Below are 20,363 nucleotides of genomic sequence, written 5' to 3' on the forward strand. Positions count from 1 at the left end.
TCCAAATAAAGACGTGCTGGAGTTGCTCTTAGTGAGTTAGCTGCTACAAGTATTTTATTAGTGAATCCTTGGACAACTTGTGGTTTGGTGTTTTAGTATATGTGCTGTTTTTATTCATGCATATAAAAAGGTATTTGATGAAATGCTTGTGAGAAATGAGTTTGCTAATTTGATTATTTCGCTTCTCTACTGTTATCACATTCTGTCTTCTCCACACGATATAACGCATCATGGTTCCACTGCACACTCCACAACTTTATATTTGTGGGAAGTTATAGTTTACGCACAATGTTTTCATATTTCCACGGGAAAAAAATGAATTCGAGATCTTCTCAGATCCTCTCAAGAAATTTTCCTATGGTTACTTTTCAATCAACTTCTCATGACCACTTTAGAAATTTCATATATATAACATATCATGGAATTTTTCTTAGATATATCGCTTTGAAAAACTTCGAGCGATCTTACATTCAAACCGAAAAACTTCTCACAATTCTATAGTAAAAAAAGATTTGTTGTAACAAAACGAAACAGGAGAAGTATAATTCACGTGATTTACGTTCAAACCTAAAAGTAAATCCACGTTGAAACGTGGATGCCAGAAACCAATCACAGATCATCTTTGGTATGCTATTCGTGACGTTCAAATTCAAAACACAGTTTATTATCAAAAAAAAATCAAAACACAGGCAAGCAAGTAAAGGCGTCAAGCCAATCGCAACGCACACAGCCCGAGATTACGCCAAGCGAACACACACTGCCACCGGGACCCGCTTTCCACTGGGCCCCACTGGGCAAAGCGCGCATCGTCCCGGCCGCCGAAATAGATCCAGGAGACCTGGACTCCGCCGCCTCCCCCTCTCCCATTCCCCTTTCGCCGAATCCACGCGACCGCGCGAGCGCAGAGAGCACCGCCACCGCCGAGGGGATCGGCCCAGACGAGCAAACCCTCCGAGTCTCGGCGGCAATGGCGCTCTCCGACCTGTCCCGCGAGTCGCTCCTCCCGAGCTTCCTCTACGCCCCTGCGGCGGCGAGGTCCTTCGCCGGCGCCTCCCGCCTCCCCGCCTCGCCCGCCGCGGCACCGGGGGGTGCGGGCGCGCCGTCGTTCCCGATCCAGGCGCCCAAGGAGAAGATCGAGATGTACTCGCCGGCGTTCTACGCCGCCTGCACGGCCGGAGGCATCGCCAGCTGCGGGCTCACCCACATGGCCGTCACGCCGCTCGACCTCGTCAAGTGCAACATGCAGGTGTGTGGTTTGTGGTGGGTGGGTGGGTGGGGAGGTGGATCCAGCACTTCGCTGCTCCACGGGTTGCGAATCGGACTCAGCTTTGTTAGATCCGGCGGCGATGAATATACTTCCCGTAGATCCCCGATCCAGTTTTGCTCTTTGTTTAGTTGCTGTGCTAAGTGTTTACTTAACGTTTGATCTGCTCATGCCAGTGAAGAATCCCACTAAGTTATGCACTAGTAGCCATGTTTAGACCTGTACGTTAAAGTGGTGTAGATTCGTTGCGGTTTTGGCAGTTTACCACTTGCTTAATCTGTTAGTCGCACCATGACTGGTTGTTTTGTACATCTGTGTAGTAACCAACTGGTTTAGGATAATTATATTCCAGTGGAATTCTTTCCCTGATTACTGTGCTAGTGTGCTCAAGATGGTTATGTAGGTAATGTGGTACCTCAAATTGTTACGCATGGTTTTGTAGTTTACTGTGCAGTGGTTAGGTTGATATACATAGATCATTGATATATAGATGGGTCCATATTGTTTGTTTAATCTGTCGCCAGCAGAATAATGGGGTATGCAATTTTTTACATTACCATCTTAATTAATGTTCCAGATCGATCCAGCGAAATACAAGAGCATCACATCCGGGTTTGGAATTCTGGCCAAGGAGCAAGGAGTGAGGGGCTTCTTCAGGGGATGGGTGCCCACCCTGCTTGGTTACAGTGCTCAGGGAGCTTGCAAGTTTGGATTCTATGAGTTCTTCAAGAAGTACTACTCAGATATTGCAGGGCCTGAGTATGCTCAGAAGTACAAGACCTTGATATACCTTGCTGGGTCGGCTTCTGCTGAGGTGATTGCTGATGTGGCTCTCTGCCCCTTTGAAGCTGTGAAGGTCCGTGTGCAGACACAGCCTGGTTTTGCTCGTGGACTCAGTGATGGGCTCCCTAAGTTCATTAAATCTGAAGGTGCTCTGGGGTTAGTATTTCACCTTATTTTCTTTAAGTTTGCATTGATTTATGCTTGCTGTTCAGTTCTGTGATGTAACACCATTTTGTTTTCAATCCTGCAGGCTTTACAAGGGAATTGTTCCTCTCTGGGGTCGTCAGATTCCTTGTAAGTAGATCCTGGGCAGCTTATTTGTTCTGTTATTATATGATGTTTTCTTCCCCTTCAGCAGTTGTATGTTTTCAGATTTTTTTGCAGCCTTTCATGTTAATGGTCCTATCTTACTGTACCTATTAGTGTGTGTGCTGCTTTAGTCATTAGAAAAGGACTGTTGCATTACGCTTCAGTTTATATACCGCATAGTCATTGTTAGATGGTTGGACACTCTCACATTTGTTGTTTAAATTTAACTAAAGTTGACTGGTTTAACTGTGAATACCTACTGTCTCTTCAATTTGAAAACTTTCATCTGCTTCAAATTATGCTTTTCCAAATCAAACTTAGTCATAACCTACATGACATGTTTGTCTCATCTTCCGTAGGCCTTGCTCTTGTCATGCTGAACTTTGTGATTTAAACCCTTGTGCTTCATAGTTCATGTTAATCCTCTTCGATGATGCCAAAAGTTCATCCCAAGTTAATTTATTATGCATAGAGTTCAAAACTGGCCTCGAGAAGTCTTACTAGTCCGATTGAGAGATCAAAACTGACCATTTTTATTAATCTCGTTTTTATAAAGGCATTACTGGAATAGACCAACTTTTGATATGAATGTTCTTCGCTTTATTTTAATATGGATACAGGATATTGTTCTAGAATAGCAAAGGTTGTCATGATCCACATGTTCTCATTGCAATTATTTTCTGGTATGCACTGATCAATATGATTCTCTGGGCAGAAATAACTAAATGAGCGTCAGTCAACCCCACTATATTTATTAGCATCAAAGCTATGGTTTCTCAAAATGTTTATTAAAGAAAGTAGAAAAGCCCCTATTTATCCTCTTTTTATACTTTCAAGTAGCCTACCCCAACTTACTTGGGAAAAAAAAGGCTATGTTGTTGTTGTTGTTGTTGTATACTTTCAAGATGAGAAAAAGGCTCTCCTGGTATTACTCATTGTGGCATTGCTTGATCTTATATCATAGACATGCTCAATACACTAAATCTACAGTTCAAGTGGCTTATTCCTTAGGCTCCGTTTGGATGTTGATATTGGAGGGTTTGGCATTGAATTGAGTTCAATATCAAATCAGACTAGTTTTGGAAATGGATCACAATACCAAATCAATTGTTTGGATGTCAAAGAAATTTCTTGACTGGAATTCAACATGGTGGCCAATACCAAATTCATGTTTGGATGTATATACACTCAAATTGCAATTGACCCATCTTCTCCAATGCGCCCAGCCCCATCGACGCTCCTCCCATCACCAGCACCATTCCCACCACCCTCCCGCACCTCCTCTGTGAGCTAGCCCCATCGCTCCTCCTCCGTGAGCCAGCCCCCATCTTTGCTCCTCCATCAGTCAGCCCCCATTGCTGCTCCTCCTCCAATCGCTCGAGCTCCATGGCTCCAACCAGCCCATAACTGCCGGAGCTCATCCTTGAGTTCCTAGACTCCTGGATCTGCAGCCTGTGGAGCAAGAGGCGGCCATGCAGACCACTGTCCGTGGAGAGCATGAGAGCAGCGGCGCCCTTGCTGGATCAGCAGCAGAGGGGAGATGGGGATCTGCTGCGCAGCTAGGGATGAGGAGAGAGGGGGGGGGGGTGATGCGGGAGAGCAGAGAGGGGGAGGTAAGGGAGTGAGGGAGATGCTGGAGAGGAGGGCAATTTCAGCCAATATGGAGGGGGGGGGGGGGGGGGGAGCTCGGTATTGCGGGAAGCGCTGCGGTAGCATGCCGAATGCGGCTGGGTATTGGAGCGATTTTCCAATTCCAATTCTGAGATCATCCAAACAACTGATATTCAGTGTTCCCAATACCAATTCCGAATTCTGAGCTTCAATATCTACATCCAAACGGAACCTTAGACACTACAGACTTACAGATATATGGTTGTGGTTGTGGTTGTGGATTTAAACGGGAAAACATAGTCTTTTTTTCCTTCTCGTTGATAGTTTTTAAGTAACCTCTTGTAGAATTTTAATAAGAGTATGTGTAGGACCTATTTCTTGACTACATAATCAATTGTGCTTGGACAGTTAGGCTTGATATTCGAATACCTTGTTCTCCGTGTAGCTGTTTATATATGTTTCATTCACACACTTACAAATTTTAATGATTATGTCCAGACACAATGATGAAGTTTGCTTCATTTGAGACCATTGTTGAACTTATCTACAAGCATGCTGTTCCTGTTCCAAAGTCAGAGTGTAGCAAACCTTTCCAATTGGGTATCAGCTTTGCTGGTGGCTACATTGCTGGTGTCTTCTGTGCCATTGTTTCTCACCCGGCAGATAACTTGGTCTCTTTCTTGAACAATGCCAAGGGTGCTACAGTTGGTGATGTAAGCACATTATACTTATTCCCTTCTTAAGATGGTTTAGTTTTTTTTCTCCCCTTTTGCTGTGTTGTTCATTTGTTACTCACTGCACGTGCTTCTGCAGGCTGTTAAGAAGCTTGGCCTCTGGGGCCTCTTCACTCGAGGACTACCCCTTCGTATTGTCATGATCGGTACTCTTACTGGAGCTCAGTGGGGAATTTATGATGCGTTCAAAGTCATGGTTGGACTGTAAGTGCCTTCCTTGCTTTTTTCAGAACATTTTAGCCTTTATAAAGATTATAAAAATAACTGAATATTCCCTTTGCATTAATAACTGATGATTCCCTGTTCAATTACACAGGCCTACTACTGGTGGTGTTACACCTGCACCAGCCCCTACCGCAGAGGAGGCTGCGTTGAAGGCTAGTGCCTGATCCTTCATATTAAGACAACTGGAATGCAGTGATCATTCTTTACCGATGACGAATGTACCAATTACATGGGTTCAACCTTTATGTTCTAAATTCTTGAGAGGATGGCTGTCATCCTTCGGATGAGAGGAACTCGCTAAACCGGTGATCATAGTTCTTTTTGCCCAGGAGTGTAACCTTAGTGCTTGATATATAATAAATTTTAGGTTCACATCACTGTTAGGAGCCCTGGTTTTGGTCTCACCTGTGCCAAAGTTTATTCACATCACAGCACCTTTCATGTGCTGACAATTTTTTGGCATCACTGGTCATCCATATGAACGAGTTGATGATAAAGTCAAGCTCTGAGTGTCAGTAGGATGCTGCTTTCTCTGTGAGTAGATTGTGCGATGCTTATAGTTTAGACTTGCCTTCTGTTGGTTTGCCTCCTGGTTGTGAAATATGATTACTGGTGGCGTCGCGGGCAGGTTCATGCACCTGAGCGCCACTCTGCGGCGCGCCCTGCTGGCCAGCGGCGGCTCCGGCGCCAGCTGATGGTGCCAGCAGACACTGGCAGACCTGTCGCCGTCGTCGTCGCAGCCCCACGCACGCCTCTGTTGCTTGGGCCGCTCGCGCGGCAGCGGCGGCGGCAGCATGTCGGGGTTCTCCGGCGGCTGCAGGCTTACGCCACCCATTTTGGTCGCCACGCGGGCCCGGGCGGTAGGGATGCAAGCGGGGCGGGCTCTGCCACGAGCCTGCTGGGTCAACCCGCGCCACCAACCCGCATAACCCACGCCGCGAGTCCGCCCGGCGCCCGCATAGCTGGAGCGGTGCACGCGGGTTTGCCCGCGCTGCCCGGCGGCACCGCATCCCGCATGTGGCAACGACCGCGCACGACCTGACTGATACAGGAAGACGACGACCACGACCGCTGCGGTGAACCCGACGAGGATCACGTCCGCGCCGGCCACCGACCGATTGGGCCTCCCGCCTCCCCGGGCCGCGACAAGCCGGCGGCCCTTGCCGCGGCGCCCGGCAGCTCGGCGATGCCCAGTATCAGCGGCTTGGGCACCGCCACCGCGGCCACCACGTCGGCAAGAAACTCTAGGAGTCCTTGTTGTCCGTGCCGGTGCTGCTGAGGCTTGCCAAGTTCGGCGCCGCCGGACGGACGGAGTCCGGCAACGCGGCGGTGCTACCGCGGCACGCGGCGGCCGGGGACGAGGCGGCGGTCTGGGCGCTCTTGCTCCTTACCCTGGACGGCGACGACGCGTGCGTCGGGCTCGTGACGGATGGTGCCGTCGACGCACTCTTCGCCGCGGCGGCGCGGTCAGCACGCTCGCAGCCACAGCGCTCACCAGCCTCGCCACCGTAGATATCAACAAATGCAGCATTAGGGCACACCCCCTCTGTCATCGCAGATGCATGCGGGCTGCCGCAAAACCCGCAAAATCAAGCGGCGCTATGCGGGCTGCCGCATTTGCCCGCAATAGGACTCGCAGCTTGTGCGGACGCGGGGCGGGCAGCCGCAAACCGCCCCGCTTGCATCCATACCGGGCGGACGTCCTTATTCTGCCGCTCTTCTCCGCTTCTGCAGCTCGTTCTTTCTTTCAGCAGCTGGGCCGCCATTGTGCGTGCGTTCCTCTTGCGCTGCTGCTGCAGGCGCCTTGCTTCGACGAGGAACTTTGCAAGAAAACGGGAACGATCGGCAGGTCTGTGCTAGGCTGTGTTTACTTCCCTCCAATTCCTCCAAATTTTCCATCACATCGAAACATTAAATATAGCAAATGATCCATACATGAAGTACTAAATATAGGTAAATAAAAAAACTAATTGCATAGTTTTGATGTACGTTGAGAGACGAATCTTTTGAGCCTAGTTAGCCTATAATAGGACAATATTTATCACAAACAAATAAAAAATATTACAATATGCTATAGTGATTGATATGATCTTTTTTACCAGATTTTTGCGGATCTAAACACAGCCCTAGTTTCTCGCCTGCTTCGTGCACATGTTTATGTGCGTACTGGTGGTGGGCGTGCGTGTTCACCCAATAACCGCAGTTATTTCATCCGATGCGTGCTGCTGTGGTTTGAGTTTATGTATGCAAGTAGTATAAGGATTCGAGTTGCACTTTCATTTCGTTATTTGGCCGATCCAAATGGGATCTGCTGGATCTCGCACCAAGAGAAATGGAATGTGTCTCTTAATAAAAAAACGTGCTCAGGTACGGTCATGAAAAAAAGAGAAATGGAACGAACAAATTTGCATTCAGCCAAGCCGGTTTACCAAACACAGCGCGAGTTAAAGGCATGCCGGCCTACCTATAGCCTAGAGATGGGCATAGGCCCGAACCGATTTCGCCCGAGGTCAGTTTCAATGACAGTTTCATCAGAAGTTTTGTAAGCATTAAATAATATGTGAGTCTCAAAAAAATTAAATAATATATCACATCAGCAAATTTAATAATTTGGCAGCAGCATTATTATGAGAAGAGATGAATAAGAGTTTTACGAGAGCAAGTGTTAAGAGTTAAGCACATGTAAGCGTACTGTGAAGTTGCCAGTAAATATTAACATTGAGGTGGAGGAGAGAGAAGTGATCTGCAAGCTCATTATAATACTACCAGTTGCGACACAGGTAGTCTTGCTTTGAGATGAGAGAGGAGTTGTACTGTACAATAAAACTGTGCATTGATACTGATCTAAAAAAATGCGTACGATGAGCAAATGCCGACCGTCGTATCACGGGTAGCCTGCAGGCAATGGCAGATACACTCTAGATCTGAATCACCGGACATTTGGGCAGCCCGCGACACTTGCTTGCCGGCCACTTCTCGCGTGCATCGCCGTGGCCGATACACGATGGCATTGCCATGCCTGCCCGGCTGCCGTCCGTGCGCCCGTAGGAAGGCTGCCGCCGGCCACTTGTCGCGCGCGCACCTCGGCCCCCCTCCTCCCTCCCCGTCGCATTCCGCGCGGTCGTCCGCTACGGCCCGGCCGCCCACGAGCGCCGCCGGATGCATGTGTGATGTGCCCCCGCGCGATGACGACGCGGCTTAGCCGCCGCGACGAAGACAACGACAAGCCAATCAGCGCCGGATGTGCGGTTCCCCAGCTCAGCTGCGATCCTGCCGGGGGGAGACTAGTAGTTTGGAAGTAGCTGTTGAATTGCATGCGCGCGAGGGGGAAGTAGCTTGGAAGGCATGGGCTTTCCCTTCCCAACCGAATCTCCTCCTCCTCCTCGGTCGCTTACTGGCCATGGATCCGATCCAAATCGATCTCCAATCGCCTGCCTGCCAAACATCAACTGTTTGGACAACTATCTATCTCATCTCGGTGCCAAAGTCCTAGCCGGAACAGGGAGGGCAAGGATTTGGTCATTTGGCGCCGAACGAAGCTGATGTGCTGGAGAACGGGACGTGCACCGAACTGCATGCCCTCTCAGCTGCAGCTGACCTGGTCGTCGTCAGTACGCTAGTACTATTGTCGGAATGTGACTGCTGCATGCATGCGTGCTTCTCTTCTTTCTTCGAGGATATGCGTGCATTCAGTTTTTTCTCTAGCAGTTTATTATTAGTCCGATAATGATCCGGTCCAACGTTAGAAAAAAGAAACTCCATCTGTTCTATGAAAAGAGCGTGTATTAGTCCAACATTAGGAAACAATAAAAGGTATTGTCCAGACCTGAGCAAGTGAGCATTGCTTGGGTAGTTAGTGCATGTGCTTCTGCCCCTGCCTATTGGGATTAAAAACTCAGATTCTTTTTCAAGATCGTGCATGCGCATGTTTTTCATTAAGAAGAGGAGAATTACACGAGCGACTATGAGAGAACACGTAGCGCAGAAAATAAACCACCAAACTGGTGACAAGCGACCTAAGCATAAACAAAAAACAAGAAAAAGAAAGGAATTGTCCCATACAGCCTAGAAAACCTAATTTGACGATCAAGTAAATAGCTGAGCCCATGAGTTAGAACATCAATGCCATGACTGCCAGTGCCGGAGTCTGACCAAAAATTAGGGGGAGGGGGGGGGGGGGGGTTGCCTTTGTTAATTGAGCTGTTAAAGCAATATAAATAGTGTTAAAATTACTGTTTGACTAGTGGAAATTTCCATGGCAAGGGGGGCCGTGGCCCTCTATGGCCACAGCTAGCTACCCTCCGCGGCTCCGCCAATGATGACTGCCAAAACAAACAAAATAACCTTGTCTCAAAAAAAAAACCCATAACAACCGTGATGGCAAAGCATCCGCCCGGGGCAATCTATCCAGTAGTGGGTGATTACCGTGCCTATCGACAATGACCGTGTCCGGTGATTTGATTTTCAACCTTAATCTATCCGCTGGTCAGATTTTGTACCTCTGTTAATTAATTTCATAAAAAACAAGGCCGCCTTGCCATTTACTTTCGCATTGCAAAGAACAGAACGCGCTGAAATATATATTCAGGAGAAACCGATCGAGCACTAAATAAAACAGATACAATTCAGAGATTTTCACTGCGTAAAACATTAATTCCCGTTTTGCTTACGATCTACACAACACACCCAGCAGCAGGAATCGTATGTGCGTGACCACCAGAAACCCTAGACACAAAGCGACACCAGGATATGCCTCGCCAAACTATATCTAGCACCTCTCAGACATGCATGCACCCCAAGGCAAAGCAATCCCAGCATCACCAAGCTACCTTTTCTTTTCTTACCGACCAAGATCTCTTTGGTTCTAGCTTCCCTCAGCTCGTTGCGTGCGAGAGTAACACGACGGGGGTTCCGAGCTTCCGATCCAACGCGTGTGAGGAACTGACCGGCCTCTGGTAGCTGGTCACTTGCACATGGCCTTATACTAATATTAATACCAACTAACACATAGTTTGCGACGACTAATCACCGTTTACTAATGATGCCATGCTGGCCACACGGCCTCCTCCTCCTATATATGCACTCCCCTCCCGGAGCCAAGTTTATTCTGTGCTCTTGCTGTTGCTGTATAGCTTCGTTCGATCGATTCCTCTGAGAAAAAAAAGGAGAGTTTTTTTGATAGTTCGATCTTAGATTCCTGCTGCTCGCGCGCGGCCAGCCGGCGAATCGGCGATCCATCATGGACGGCCGGGACGACTTCTTCAGCGACTTCATGGTGCTGCGGCCGGACAAGGGCGGCTTCCGCAGCCTGCTCCACCTGCTGTGCTCCTGCAAGGTCGCCGACAACGACGCCGTCGACTGCCCCGTCGGCACCGAGGTCGCCGAGCGGTGGCGGAGGTGGGCCATCTTCGTCTCCCTCGCCGCGCAGATGCTGCTGCTGTCGATCAAGAGGCCCTTGGCCGCGCTCGGGTGGGCCATCGAGTACTGGATGAACCTGCTCACGGACAATGGCGGCGGCGTTCTCGGCCTCGTCAGGAACGCTATGCAAGGTACTAAATCTTGTTAGGCTTTTCTTGGTGTACTTATTGATCTCCTTTCTTTTGGTGAAAAGTACTCATTCGTCTCAAAGGTAACACACAATTATTTGTGCAGTTTTGCATTTGATTTTTTTTCTGGCAGGCCTCTATTTTTCCTTGAAACTAATGACTTTGTTCAATTATTGCATATCTGTGTATTTGCCCAGAAAAAAACTAGGGACAAAATGCTTATATTTTTCCAAACCATGCTTATCTCTCTTTTTTTTTGATCCACTGCACAAATAAACGATCATGTTTTTGCAAGTGTGCATGGTTTAGCACAGCGTGCGTGTGTACATATATAAAGTTTTTTGACGTGTGGAAGTCCATCTATCCATAATGGGTGTGAGTAAAACTAAGTTCATTGTTCATAAATGATTTCGGCATATGAGGAACATGAAACCTAAACAAACCCATGTTTGTGGACACAGAAGAGATCAGAGAAACCTTCTCTAGCTAATGTTAACAGAATGCTGACGTATTAGAGATTACTAAGTGTGAGTATTTTTCTTATTCTTTTAGCGAAATTCTCTTTTTTTTTTTCTAAACACATAGTGCTAAGCATGTGAAGTCCAATATTGAGGGAACCAATGTATATCTTGGTAAAAGAAATTCTAAAGGAGTAGCCAATTAGCTCTCATAGCATAATTTGTCTGAACTGAAAGGGCGGCTCTAAAGTTTATCTCTTTGTAATATTAAACAGTACACTGAAGGATCACCATATGCCATTTATTTGTTTTAGTTGTATGCTGAAAATTCAAAAAAAAAAAAACAATCACCGTGGTTTCTGATAGCAGTATGAAATTATGATGCGTGTTATACACAACTGGCAGCAGTCATAAACAAATAATTTCTAGGTTATATATTCCGGTGTAGTTAGTTGAGTATTCAATCATTGCTACTATACAAACATGGGAAGAAGTCAATTCAATCATTCTTCCTTCTGAAGATAAGGATGTTCTTGGTTCCTTATACTCAACAATAAGCTGAGTTGGCTGCTTAATGTTTAATAAGCAATCAAGTCGAACATTGTTATTTGCTTAATTTCTGTCGTGGGCGCCAATCATATCCGCGTGGTACATGCTTATTCTACTTCCTCTAGTTTAATTTATTTAGTATTATATCTCACTTGAACGCACAATTTGACTGTTAACAAAATGGCAGCAAATATAACCCTTTGGACTAATTTTGTGTTAAATCTACTAACATCGTTTAAGTATAAGAAAATACTTTTTTTACACATCATGCTGAAAATATATTAGGGTAGCTTGCTTTCACCCTCATTTTGGTTACTGAAACAGAATGTGAAAAACGAACAACTCATGTGTTTTTTTTAATGTCAAACAAAAGTCCAAATAAATGTTCCACAACAAACATAAATCTATGTTGTTTCGAAGCAAGTACGAGCAACGTATAATGCAAGCATATTTTTTTTTGAACGAATATGAATGTTCCGTATTTATCACCTAGTAGAGTACGAACAACATTGACTCTGTTTTCCACACTATATTGTACGACAATGACATTGCTTTCCGAGGAACATCTAGCTCTACTGAAGCAACACTTATTCATTGATCGATTCCTACCATTGCATCGCAGGTAAAGTACGAACTCCAGACAGGAAATCTCCAAATTACCGGTCGTTCATCGGACTAGTCGACACGAGGGTTGAACTGGACAAGAAGATCAGGCCAGGAGATAGCAACTACCACGCAGCTCTGGGTATCATGGCGTCGAAACTAGCCTACGAGAGCGAGCTCGTCATCAAAAACGTTGTGGAAAGCCGTTGGCAGATGACATTCTTGGAGTTCTTCAACTGTTGGAACGGTACGATCAGTACAACGTTCAATTGCTTTGTTTCATCCATGGCGCAAACCAATGCATATGCTTGATTGACTGACACCACGAGGACGACGACGATGTTCCCTTGCTGCTTTCTCTGCAGAATTCAGAGGCGACTACACCACCCAGGCCTTCATGCTGGCCGACAAGCCGGCGGACGCGGAGCTCGCCGTGGTGGCGTTCCGCGGCACGCAGCCGTTCGACGCGGAGCAGTGGTGCACGGACGTGGACTTCTCGTGGTACGAGATCCGCGGCGTGGGCAAGGTCCACGGCGGCTTCATGAAGGCGCTCGGCCTGCAGAAGAACACCGGGTGGCCGGCGGAGCCCGCCGACGAGGAGCGGCGGTACGCGTACTACGCCATCCGCGAGAGGCTGCGCGCGTTCCTGGCGGCGAACCCGCGCGCGCGGTTCGTGGTGACGGGGCACAGCCTCGGCGGCGCGCTCGCCGTGCTGTTCCCGGCCGTGCTGGCGCTGCACGGGGAGGAGGCGCTGCTGGGGCGGCTGGCGGGGGTGTACACGTACGGGCAGCCCCGCGTCGGGGACGCGGCGCTGGGGCGGTTCGTGGCGCCGGGCCTGGGCCGGCGCTACTTCCGGTTCGTCTACTGCAACGACGTCGTGCCGCGGGTGCCCTACGACGACGCGGCGCTGCTGTTCAGGCACTTCGGCCGCTGCCTCTACTTCGACAGCCTGTACCGGCCGGCGGCGGTGGCGGAGGAGCCGAACAAGAACTTCTTCTCGCCGCTGTTCGTGGCGCCCAAGTACGCGAACGCGGCGTGGGAGCTGGTCCGGGGCCTCCTCATCGGGTGCGTCGCCGGCGGGGAGTACGCGGAGGGGTGGGTGATGCGGGCCGCCAGGGCGGTCGGGCTCGTCATCCCCGGCCTGCCGCCGCACGCGCCGCAGGACTACGTCAACTCCACCAGGCTCCGCGCCGCCTCGCTCCAGCGGCTGCTCGGCGACGGCGACCAATAGCCCCCCTGCGGCGGCCGCGATCAAGAAAAATCACGGAAAATAGAGGAACGAAATTAATAAACTTAATGTAATTAGTCTGACATATACGTAGTACACTGTACATATGACTAATAATTTGGGACGGAGAAAGTACATCATCAAATGAAGCAATTTATAGCGATGTCGTGCCGTGCGTGCTTGGACCGTGCTGATGCCTGTTCTAGCAATACTTTGCATGGAAAAAGCTGACGATTGGTGAGTGTTCTAGATGTAGGAGAGTGCAGAACATGCAAGCGAAGCAATGCCTGGTGGAGATAAGGCTGGACGGCGACAGTGACCGTCGCCAGCACAGCCTCTTCATCGCTTCCTGCACCGTTGCCTACTCTTGCAAGGGTCGTTAGAGTAGCCGAGCAGCGGCCGACCAGGAGATAAACGCATGTATGGTGGACAAGGCCCAGGGCTGAGACCCGCGCGTGGACGTGGTGGGGCGCCCAGAGTCGCCACATGTTTTATACCATGAGCACAACCGAGACAGGAACACTGCGTAGGAGAACTGCACATCTTTGTATTAAGAAGAAGAACACAGCAAGACTCATGGCAAAACCATGCAGCTGTCTGCCCGGCCGGAACGAGCTCAGCCAGTCCCGCAGCGCCACCGGGGACAGTTGCTAGCACAAATCAACGCGAGTTCTATACGCACGAGCGCATGTACGCACCATGCTATCACTGTCTATATATGCTGTAAGATTGGTGAGGTCAAAGCGGACAGCGCACGGCAGGGGCGTAGCTAGGGGGCGGTCAGGGGCCTGGCCCTCTATGGTTCCCAATTTTGCATTATAAATTTAAAATTTGATTAAATTTTTATATAAATTAATATGGTTGGTCTTCCTAATAATGAAAAAAATAAATTCCTACCTCCGCCCCTGGCGCACGGTACCTGTTGGTAATTACCTCTGTGGGGGTACATAATAACGAAGTTGTCGATTAAGCGTTCCAGCCTTTCACACTGCGGAATTGGATCGGATTAAGAGAGCCAACAGAAGGCGATAAGGTGTTATAGGCCCATCTGTCAGCAAAACGGTCTGAATTCACATAAACCAGAAAGGTATAAACACGAAACAAAGGTGAGATGACAGGGGAGGCCCCGACTGCAGAGGCGACGAAGAACACAGTCGAGAAAGATCTACGCTCCGAAGGTGTAGCTTCCCTCTTCCTTCATCTGGATTTTGCAATACTAATTCCGGGTTGAAGATGCGAGTTCCCTTGGCGAAAGTAAGGTTAGTGAGGAGATTCGTTGTGGCCTGATGAATCTATTCTGCATCTGCATGTGAAGCAAATATTATCTCTAAAAGAACAATGCAAAATGAGATGTGCTGTTGTTTCTTGCTCAACGTTGCAGAGTGTACAAATTGGATTGCAAAGCCATTGCCTGGCCAACAACTTGTCTGCTGTCAAGATCTTGCACTGCACCAATAACCATGCGAAAAACTTGTGTTTTCCTTCAGCTTCAGCTTGCCAAATTGTGTCACTTCTGAAAGTGCTATAGCTCCCCTGAAACTGCAAGTTGTATGCTGATTTGGCGCTGTAAATTCCATCCGCCGTCCACCGCCAAGTGATTTTGTCTTGCTCAGTTGTCAGCTGCACCTCTTGAACTGCGTCCCAAAAGTGCACGAAGCTTGCAATTTCATCTACCATTTGCATTCTCCACAGGACTCTCGTCCAGTTCTACTCATGCAGCTCCTGCTTGACCGTCCGATTCTTCCTCCAAGCCCACTTGAACAAGTCAGGAAAAAGATCCATAGGAGCCTCCCCATTCAACCAGGACGATTGCCAGAAAGACGCCGTTTCTCCATTGCCAAGCGTTACCACTGTACTGATTCTGAATAGTTGCTTATCCACTGCGTCCACAGGTGGCTCCGAGCCCACCCAAGGGCGATCAGGTTCTGTCCACTGGTACCAAAGCCACCTTAACCGTAAAGCCCGGCTGAAGAGATCAAGATCCAGTATTCCTAGGCCGCCGAACTTTTTGGGCCGCATTGTTTTGCTTCAGTTGACTAGACAATGAGCGCCATTTGTTTATGCCACTCCTTTCCACAGGAAACTCCTCCTCAACTTATCTATTTTTTTTATTGCCCATTTTGGCAGCTTGAAAACAGTCAAAAAATAAGGTGGTAAAGAAGAAAGCACTGAGTTGATTAGCCTCAAACGCCCAGCTCTATTCAGCAGATTTCCTTTCCAACTGGCCAGTTTACCTCCCACCTTATCGATCAGTGGCTGAATGTCTACTCTTCTAATAGCCCTAACGTGTAAAGGCAATCCTAAGTACTTGCAAGGAAACTCTTTGATTGGGCAGCCAAAAGCATCCATAATCTGCTGAATTTGCAATCCTTCGCAGCGTATTGGGTACACCGCGCTCTTGTCAGTATTGGTGATCAAGCCAGACGCCATACCAAAAGAAGCCAGTATTCTTGCCACAACCTGCACCTCAGAACCAACCGGGTTTAGAAAAATCGCTGCGTCATCTGCAAAGAGGCTTGTTCTGATCTTGGCATTGATATTCCGGATTGGTGACAATAACCCTTGCTCAGTTGCTAAGTCTAGCATCCGCTGTAAAGGTTCCATAGCTAAGATGAACATCAATGGGGACAAAGGATCCCCCTGACGCAAACCAGTCTTGTGACTAAACCACTTCCCTCTTATGCCATTAAGCAGCACTGTTGATGAAGATTTGCCCAGTAAAGTTGTGATCCAAGCTCTCCAACGGTTCCCAAACCCAAACTGTTGTAGGACCTCTTGCAAATAGTCCCATTTGACCGTATCGAAAGCTTTGGCGATATCAAGCTTCAAGAACAAAGTAGGTTTCTTAGCCCTATGCACTGCTCTGATTAGATTCTGTGTATACAAAAAATTGTCATGGATACTCCTTTTTTTGATGAAGGCACTCTGTGCACGTGACACCATTCTGTTCAAGTCACTCGAAAGTCTTACTGCCAACAGCTTGGAGATCAGTTTGGTGACGCTGTGAGATAAACTGATCGGCCTGTAATCACCCACACAAGATGCATCAGTTTTCTTTGGCAACAGAACAATGTGTGCATTGTTCAGTAGGTTGAAATGCTGGTCATGTCTGCTGTAAAAGTAGTTGACAACTTGTAACACATCCTCTTTGATCACCGTCCAACTCGATTTATAGAAAGCCCCAATATAGCCATCTGATCCCGGTGCCTTTTCAGCTGCAATATCCTGCACAATAGCCTTCACTTCATCTTCCGAGAAGTCTTCTTCTAGGTGTTGCAAGTCAAAACTTGGTAACTGCAACTGATCCCAATCCAAGGTCACCTCCCGGCTGTTATGACTGCCAATCCTACTGGCAAAATGTTGATATACACAATTGGCCTTTTCCTGATGAGTGTGCATAAGCCCTTCTGGTGTTTGTAGCTGCCTTATGAAATTCTTTCTTCTTCTTCCATTAGCCTGCAGAAAGAACAGTTTGCTGTTCGCTTCACTTGCCCTTATATTGATCAACCTTGACTGTTGTTTTGCCCTGAGCTTCTCCACAGCTGTCAGACCCAAGTATCTTGCCTTCAAGTCCCTTCTTAACATGCTCTCTAAAGAACTCAACTGTCTATGCTCCTGAACGACATCTAGTATAGCAATGAGCTGTCTGGCTGCACACAGCAAAAGCTTGCTGTTTCCAATTGTTTTCTTTGCCCACTGTTTTAACGCTTTAGCTGTTCTAGAAAGTTTGATGTGCAGCTTCAAGAAAGGATTGAACACATTCACAGGTTGCTCCCATGCTTGCTGTACAACATCGAGGTAACCTGGCAGCTTGGGCCAAAAGGATTCGAATCTGAACCCTCTGAATGTGCTAACTTCAGTAGCACCCACCAAAAGCAAAGGACTGTGATCTGACACAGAGGACGAGAGGGCATGTAACATGGAAGCAGGCAACATCAGCTCCCATTCCACAGAGCAGAAAGCCCTATCAATTCTAGTTTGAGTGACCTCACTGGACCAGGTAAATTTCCTTCCCCTCAAGCTGAATTCCTTTAACTCCAAAAAATTGATTGTACTTCTGAACTCCCCCATCAGTCTTTGATTCAGAAAATCATTGCTCTTATCTTCTGCTTGTAGTATGAGGTTGAAATCTCCAATGACAAGCCATTTATCTCCCACTACTGCCTTTATTTCACGCAATTCTCTGAGGAACTCAATCTTGTCATTGTCACCTTGTGGCCCGTACACTACAGTTAACCACCAATTAGCCACACACTGTGTAGAAGCAATGCATACTGTAACTGTGTGCTGGCGAGGCTCAGAATGGGTGATTGTGTAGTAGTCCTCGTCAACCGCAATTGCAGCTCCCCCTCTAGTACCTTGAGCCGGTAGATACGCGAACTGCTTGCTGAATCTGGCCCCAAGTGTTTCACTGATGTCCTCCGCACTGATCAGCTCCAACTTCGTCTCCTGTAGAGTTGCAATTGTGCACCTGTAGTCTTGTGCAAAATCCTTGACCACCTTCCTTCTAGCTTTGTTGTTCAACCCCCTCACATTCCAATTGAACACTAAACACTTTTGTTCACTCATGGACGAAACAGGACAACTCAAGACACACTGCACCCCCCCGCGAAGGAAGATGACAGCAGGGAAACTCTCCCTTGGTACAGACATAGACACGTACCACACCAAACGACCGCAGCATAAGAACGCACACACGCCCTGAATGGCCACACACGAACACACACACACACACACACACACACACACACACACACACACACACACACACACACACACACACACACACACAGAGAGAGAGAACGCGGGTCTCTCCCGCCTAGGCCTCAGCATGAAGAACAATGGCACTGAAGGAATCAGTGCCCCCCGCCGGCTGGAGGCCAAACGCCTCCTTGTAGCTCGTGACCGTGTCTTCCTGGATTGGATCCACAAACTGTTTTCTGAAAGCTTCCTCCTTTCCCTGATCCAGCGCTTCTGTTTCCTTCAGTAACCCACACTTCTTCATAAGTAACGCTGTTGCTTGCTGCTCCATGTTAAGCGCCGACTTTGGTTTGTTGGCAAGGCGGATGCTCCTTCTCTCTTTTTGCTCACTTGTGACAGTTGTCTCCTTCTCTTTTGGTGCAGGTGTGACAAGCACCGATTGGTTTAGCTTCTTTGTGAAGATCATTTCTTCACCTGAGTTCACCTGCCCAACCCCACTTCCTGAGACAGGCCGAGAATGGCTGTCCCCTGTTGCTTGCAAAACCAACAGTCCACTACCTCCTTCAACGCCAGGCCCACTACCTACTTCGATGCATGGCCCAGTGGTCTGCGCTTGAGGTGGCGGTTTTTTCTTTTTTATATTTAAAAAAAATTAAAATTTCAAAAATATATGTCGATTTTGGAAAATTTCAAAAATATACCCCGGTCGCCCTATAGGGGGCGACAGGGCTCAAATGTAATTTTTTTTCTTCAAATTTGCAACGAAGTCCCTGGAGAAAAAAAAGAAGGGGCCTGTCGCCCCCCCAACGGGCGACAGGCCCCTGTCGCCCACCCCAGGGGCGACAGGCCCCTGTCGCCCGTTGGGGGGGGGCGACAGGGTCCCCAATGCAAATTGGAACAATTGCTTCCGTTCTTTTCTTTTTTCGAAAATTCATTACAGTGATGCCTTTTTTTTCATATGTAGTTCTTTATTTGTCAGATTATTATGCAACTTTTGATATCTAAAAGAGTTGTGTATCTCCTGCTCTCTTCTGACAATGATGGCTTTACACAGAATTTTTACAATATCAATGTTCGAAAGGTGCAATTATGAAATTACTCATTTTGATGGAGATTTGTAGCATCATTCAAGTAAATACAAATTGAGATCGTAGAAACATGAGCTTGTGATATAGCTACACCTAATTCCAGACCTGTTAATGCTAGAACTATAAATAAGGGACCAAGATCTCCTATGAAATAGAAGATATTATTCAGAAATAGCATAGTCCAAGCAAACCCACTTAAACCCTGGCCACCATTCGCCGCCATTCCCTTTGTCATTTGAGCCTAAAAATTCAGAAAAAAAGAGAGGGGTGAGGAGAAGAAAAGCGGCGAAGCTCTGCCGAATTGCGTACTCCTGATCTACAGGTAACTTAAAAGCACACATGTAATTAATATAACGATAAGAAATAAGAACTAAGAAATGCATTACGTAATGTGAACAACCAAATTTTACATCATAATACAACGATAATGAAACACACATCACACATGCAGTGGCATGTCAGAACCCGTTGCAAACTACGGTAAACAGATTCCGGACTAACCTAACATGCCTTAGGTAATTTAAAAAAACAGAATAAACACAATGATGCAGCATGTCACTAGCACTAGGGTAGTCCTAGTAGCCGTACCCCCACGTAGCAAACTGCGTTGAGCCTTCTCCGCAGTATCCACCCATTGCAGGTGGTGCAGGCGGTGGTGCCGGAGGCGCATGGCCCTTCTTCTTGTCACAAGGGCAGTTGCAGTAAGGAATAGTGCATGGTTCATCCTGTGAACCGGCTGCATTGCTGGTATCATCAACTTCGTCGTCTTTGTTACCCTCGCTCACTTCCTCATAATGGTTCACCTTGCATTCCAGATCAAAGATCTTTATCTGGAGGTACTCGATGAACTCCTGAACAGAATCAATTGGTGCAGGATCTACCCACCTAGTAAAACCACAGTTTTCTAGAGCATCGGAAGACTGCAAAACAAATTCCATGTAAGGTGTCTCATTGAAGATAAAGAAATGAAACAACCGAGTATTACCCATGCGTGTGGACATTTAAAGAAACGCCGACCGCCATCCATCCCTTTGGTGCACATCTGCACTAAGCAGTCCTCACCATGTCTGCATTTTGGCCACGGTTCTCTACGGTTATCATATTGTCGAAGAGGAGTTTCATTGGTAAATTCACTCTTGTGCTGTGGCGGAAACTCAAACACTGGTTCCGGAAAGGAATCAGGTCCAAGAGGCCCCTCCCATATTATGGGGTCTCCCTTTCTTCCCCTTTTCCTTTCCCAAAACCATAGTAATTCTTCCCGCTA

At 47.7% G+C, this 20,363-nt stretch overlaps 2 protein-coding genes across 2 annotated transcripts; both read left to right on the plus strand.

The window, feature by feature from the left end:
* Positions 1–769: 769 nt before the first annotated feature.
* Positions 770–5,444, plus strand: LOC120669645 (mitochondrial phosphate carrier protein 3, mitochondrial-like). Its single transcript, XM_039949451.1, has 6 exons — positions 770–1,246; positions 1,842–2,203; positions 2,298–2,341; positions 4,466–4,680; positions 4,781–4,905; positions 5,018–5,444. The coding sequence occupies exons 1-6, from the start codon at positions 968–970 to the stop codon at positions 5,088–5,090; spliced, it is 1,098 nt and encodes a 365-aa protein (XP_039805385.1). The 5' UTR covers positions 770–967; the 3' UTR covers positions 5,091–5,444.
* Positions 5,445–9,932: 4,488 nt separating this feature from the next.
* Positions 9,933–13,473, plus strand: LOC120669644 (triacylglycerol lipase OBL1-like). The gene is made up of 3 exons (XM_039949450.1): positions 9,933–10,475; positions 12,102–12,329; positions 12,448–13,473. The coding sequence occupies exons 1-3, from the start codon at positions 10,166–10,168 to the stop codon at positions 13,311–13,313; spliced, it is 1,404 nt and encodes a 467-aa protein (XP_039805384.1). The 5' UTR covers positions 9,933–10,165; the 3' UTR covers positions 13,314–13,473.
* The last annotated feature ends 6,890 nt before the right edge of the window (positions 13,474–20,363 follow it).

Source organism: Panicum virgatum, chromosome 4N, assembly GCF_016808335.1.
Source record: "Panicum virgatum strain AP13 chromosome 4N, P.virgatum_v5, whole genome shotgun sequence".
In the NCBI taxonomy this organism is placed as follows: domain Eukaryota; kingdom Viridiplantae; phylum Streptophyta; class Magnoliopsida; order Poales; family Poaceae; genus Panicum; species Panicum virgatum.

Excerpts from the sequence above, each read along its gene's own strand:
- LOC120669644 (XM_039949450.1), top strand. The coding sequence starts at position 10,166 with ATGGACGGCCGGGACGACTTCTTCAGCGACTTCATGGTGCTGCGGCCG. Across the intron at positions 10,476-12,101 it reads CGTCAGGAACGCTATGCAAG|GTAAAGTACGAACTCCAGAC; the intron begins GTACTAAATCTT and ends ATTGCATCGCAG. Across the intron at positions 12,330-12,447 it reads GTTCTTCAACTGTTGGAACG|AATTCAGAGGCGACTACACC; the intron begins GTACGATCAGTA and ends CTTTCTCTGCAG.
- LOC120669645 (XM_039949451.1), top strand. The coding sequence starts at position 968 with ATGGCGCTCTCCGACCTGTCCCGCGAGTCGCTCCTCCCGAGCTTCCTC. Across the intron at positions 2,204-2,297 it reads AAATCTGAAGGTGCTCTGGG|GCTTTACAAGGGAATTGTTC; the intron begins GTTAGTATTTCA and ends TCAATCCTGCAG. Across the intron at positions 4,681-4,780 it reads AGGGTGCTACAGTTGGTGAT|GCTGTTAAGAAGCTTGGCCT; the intron begins GTAAGCACATTA and ends GTGCTTCTGCAG.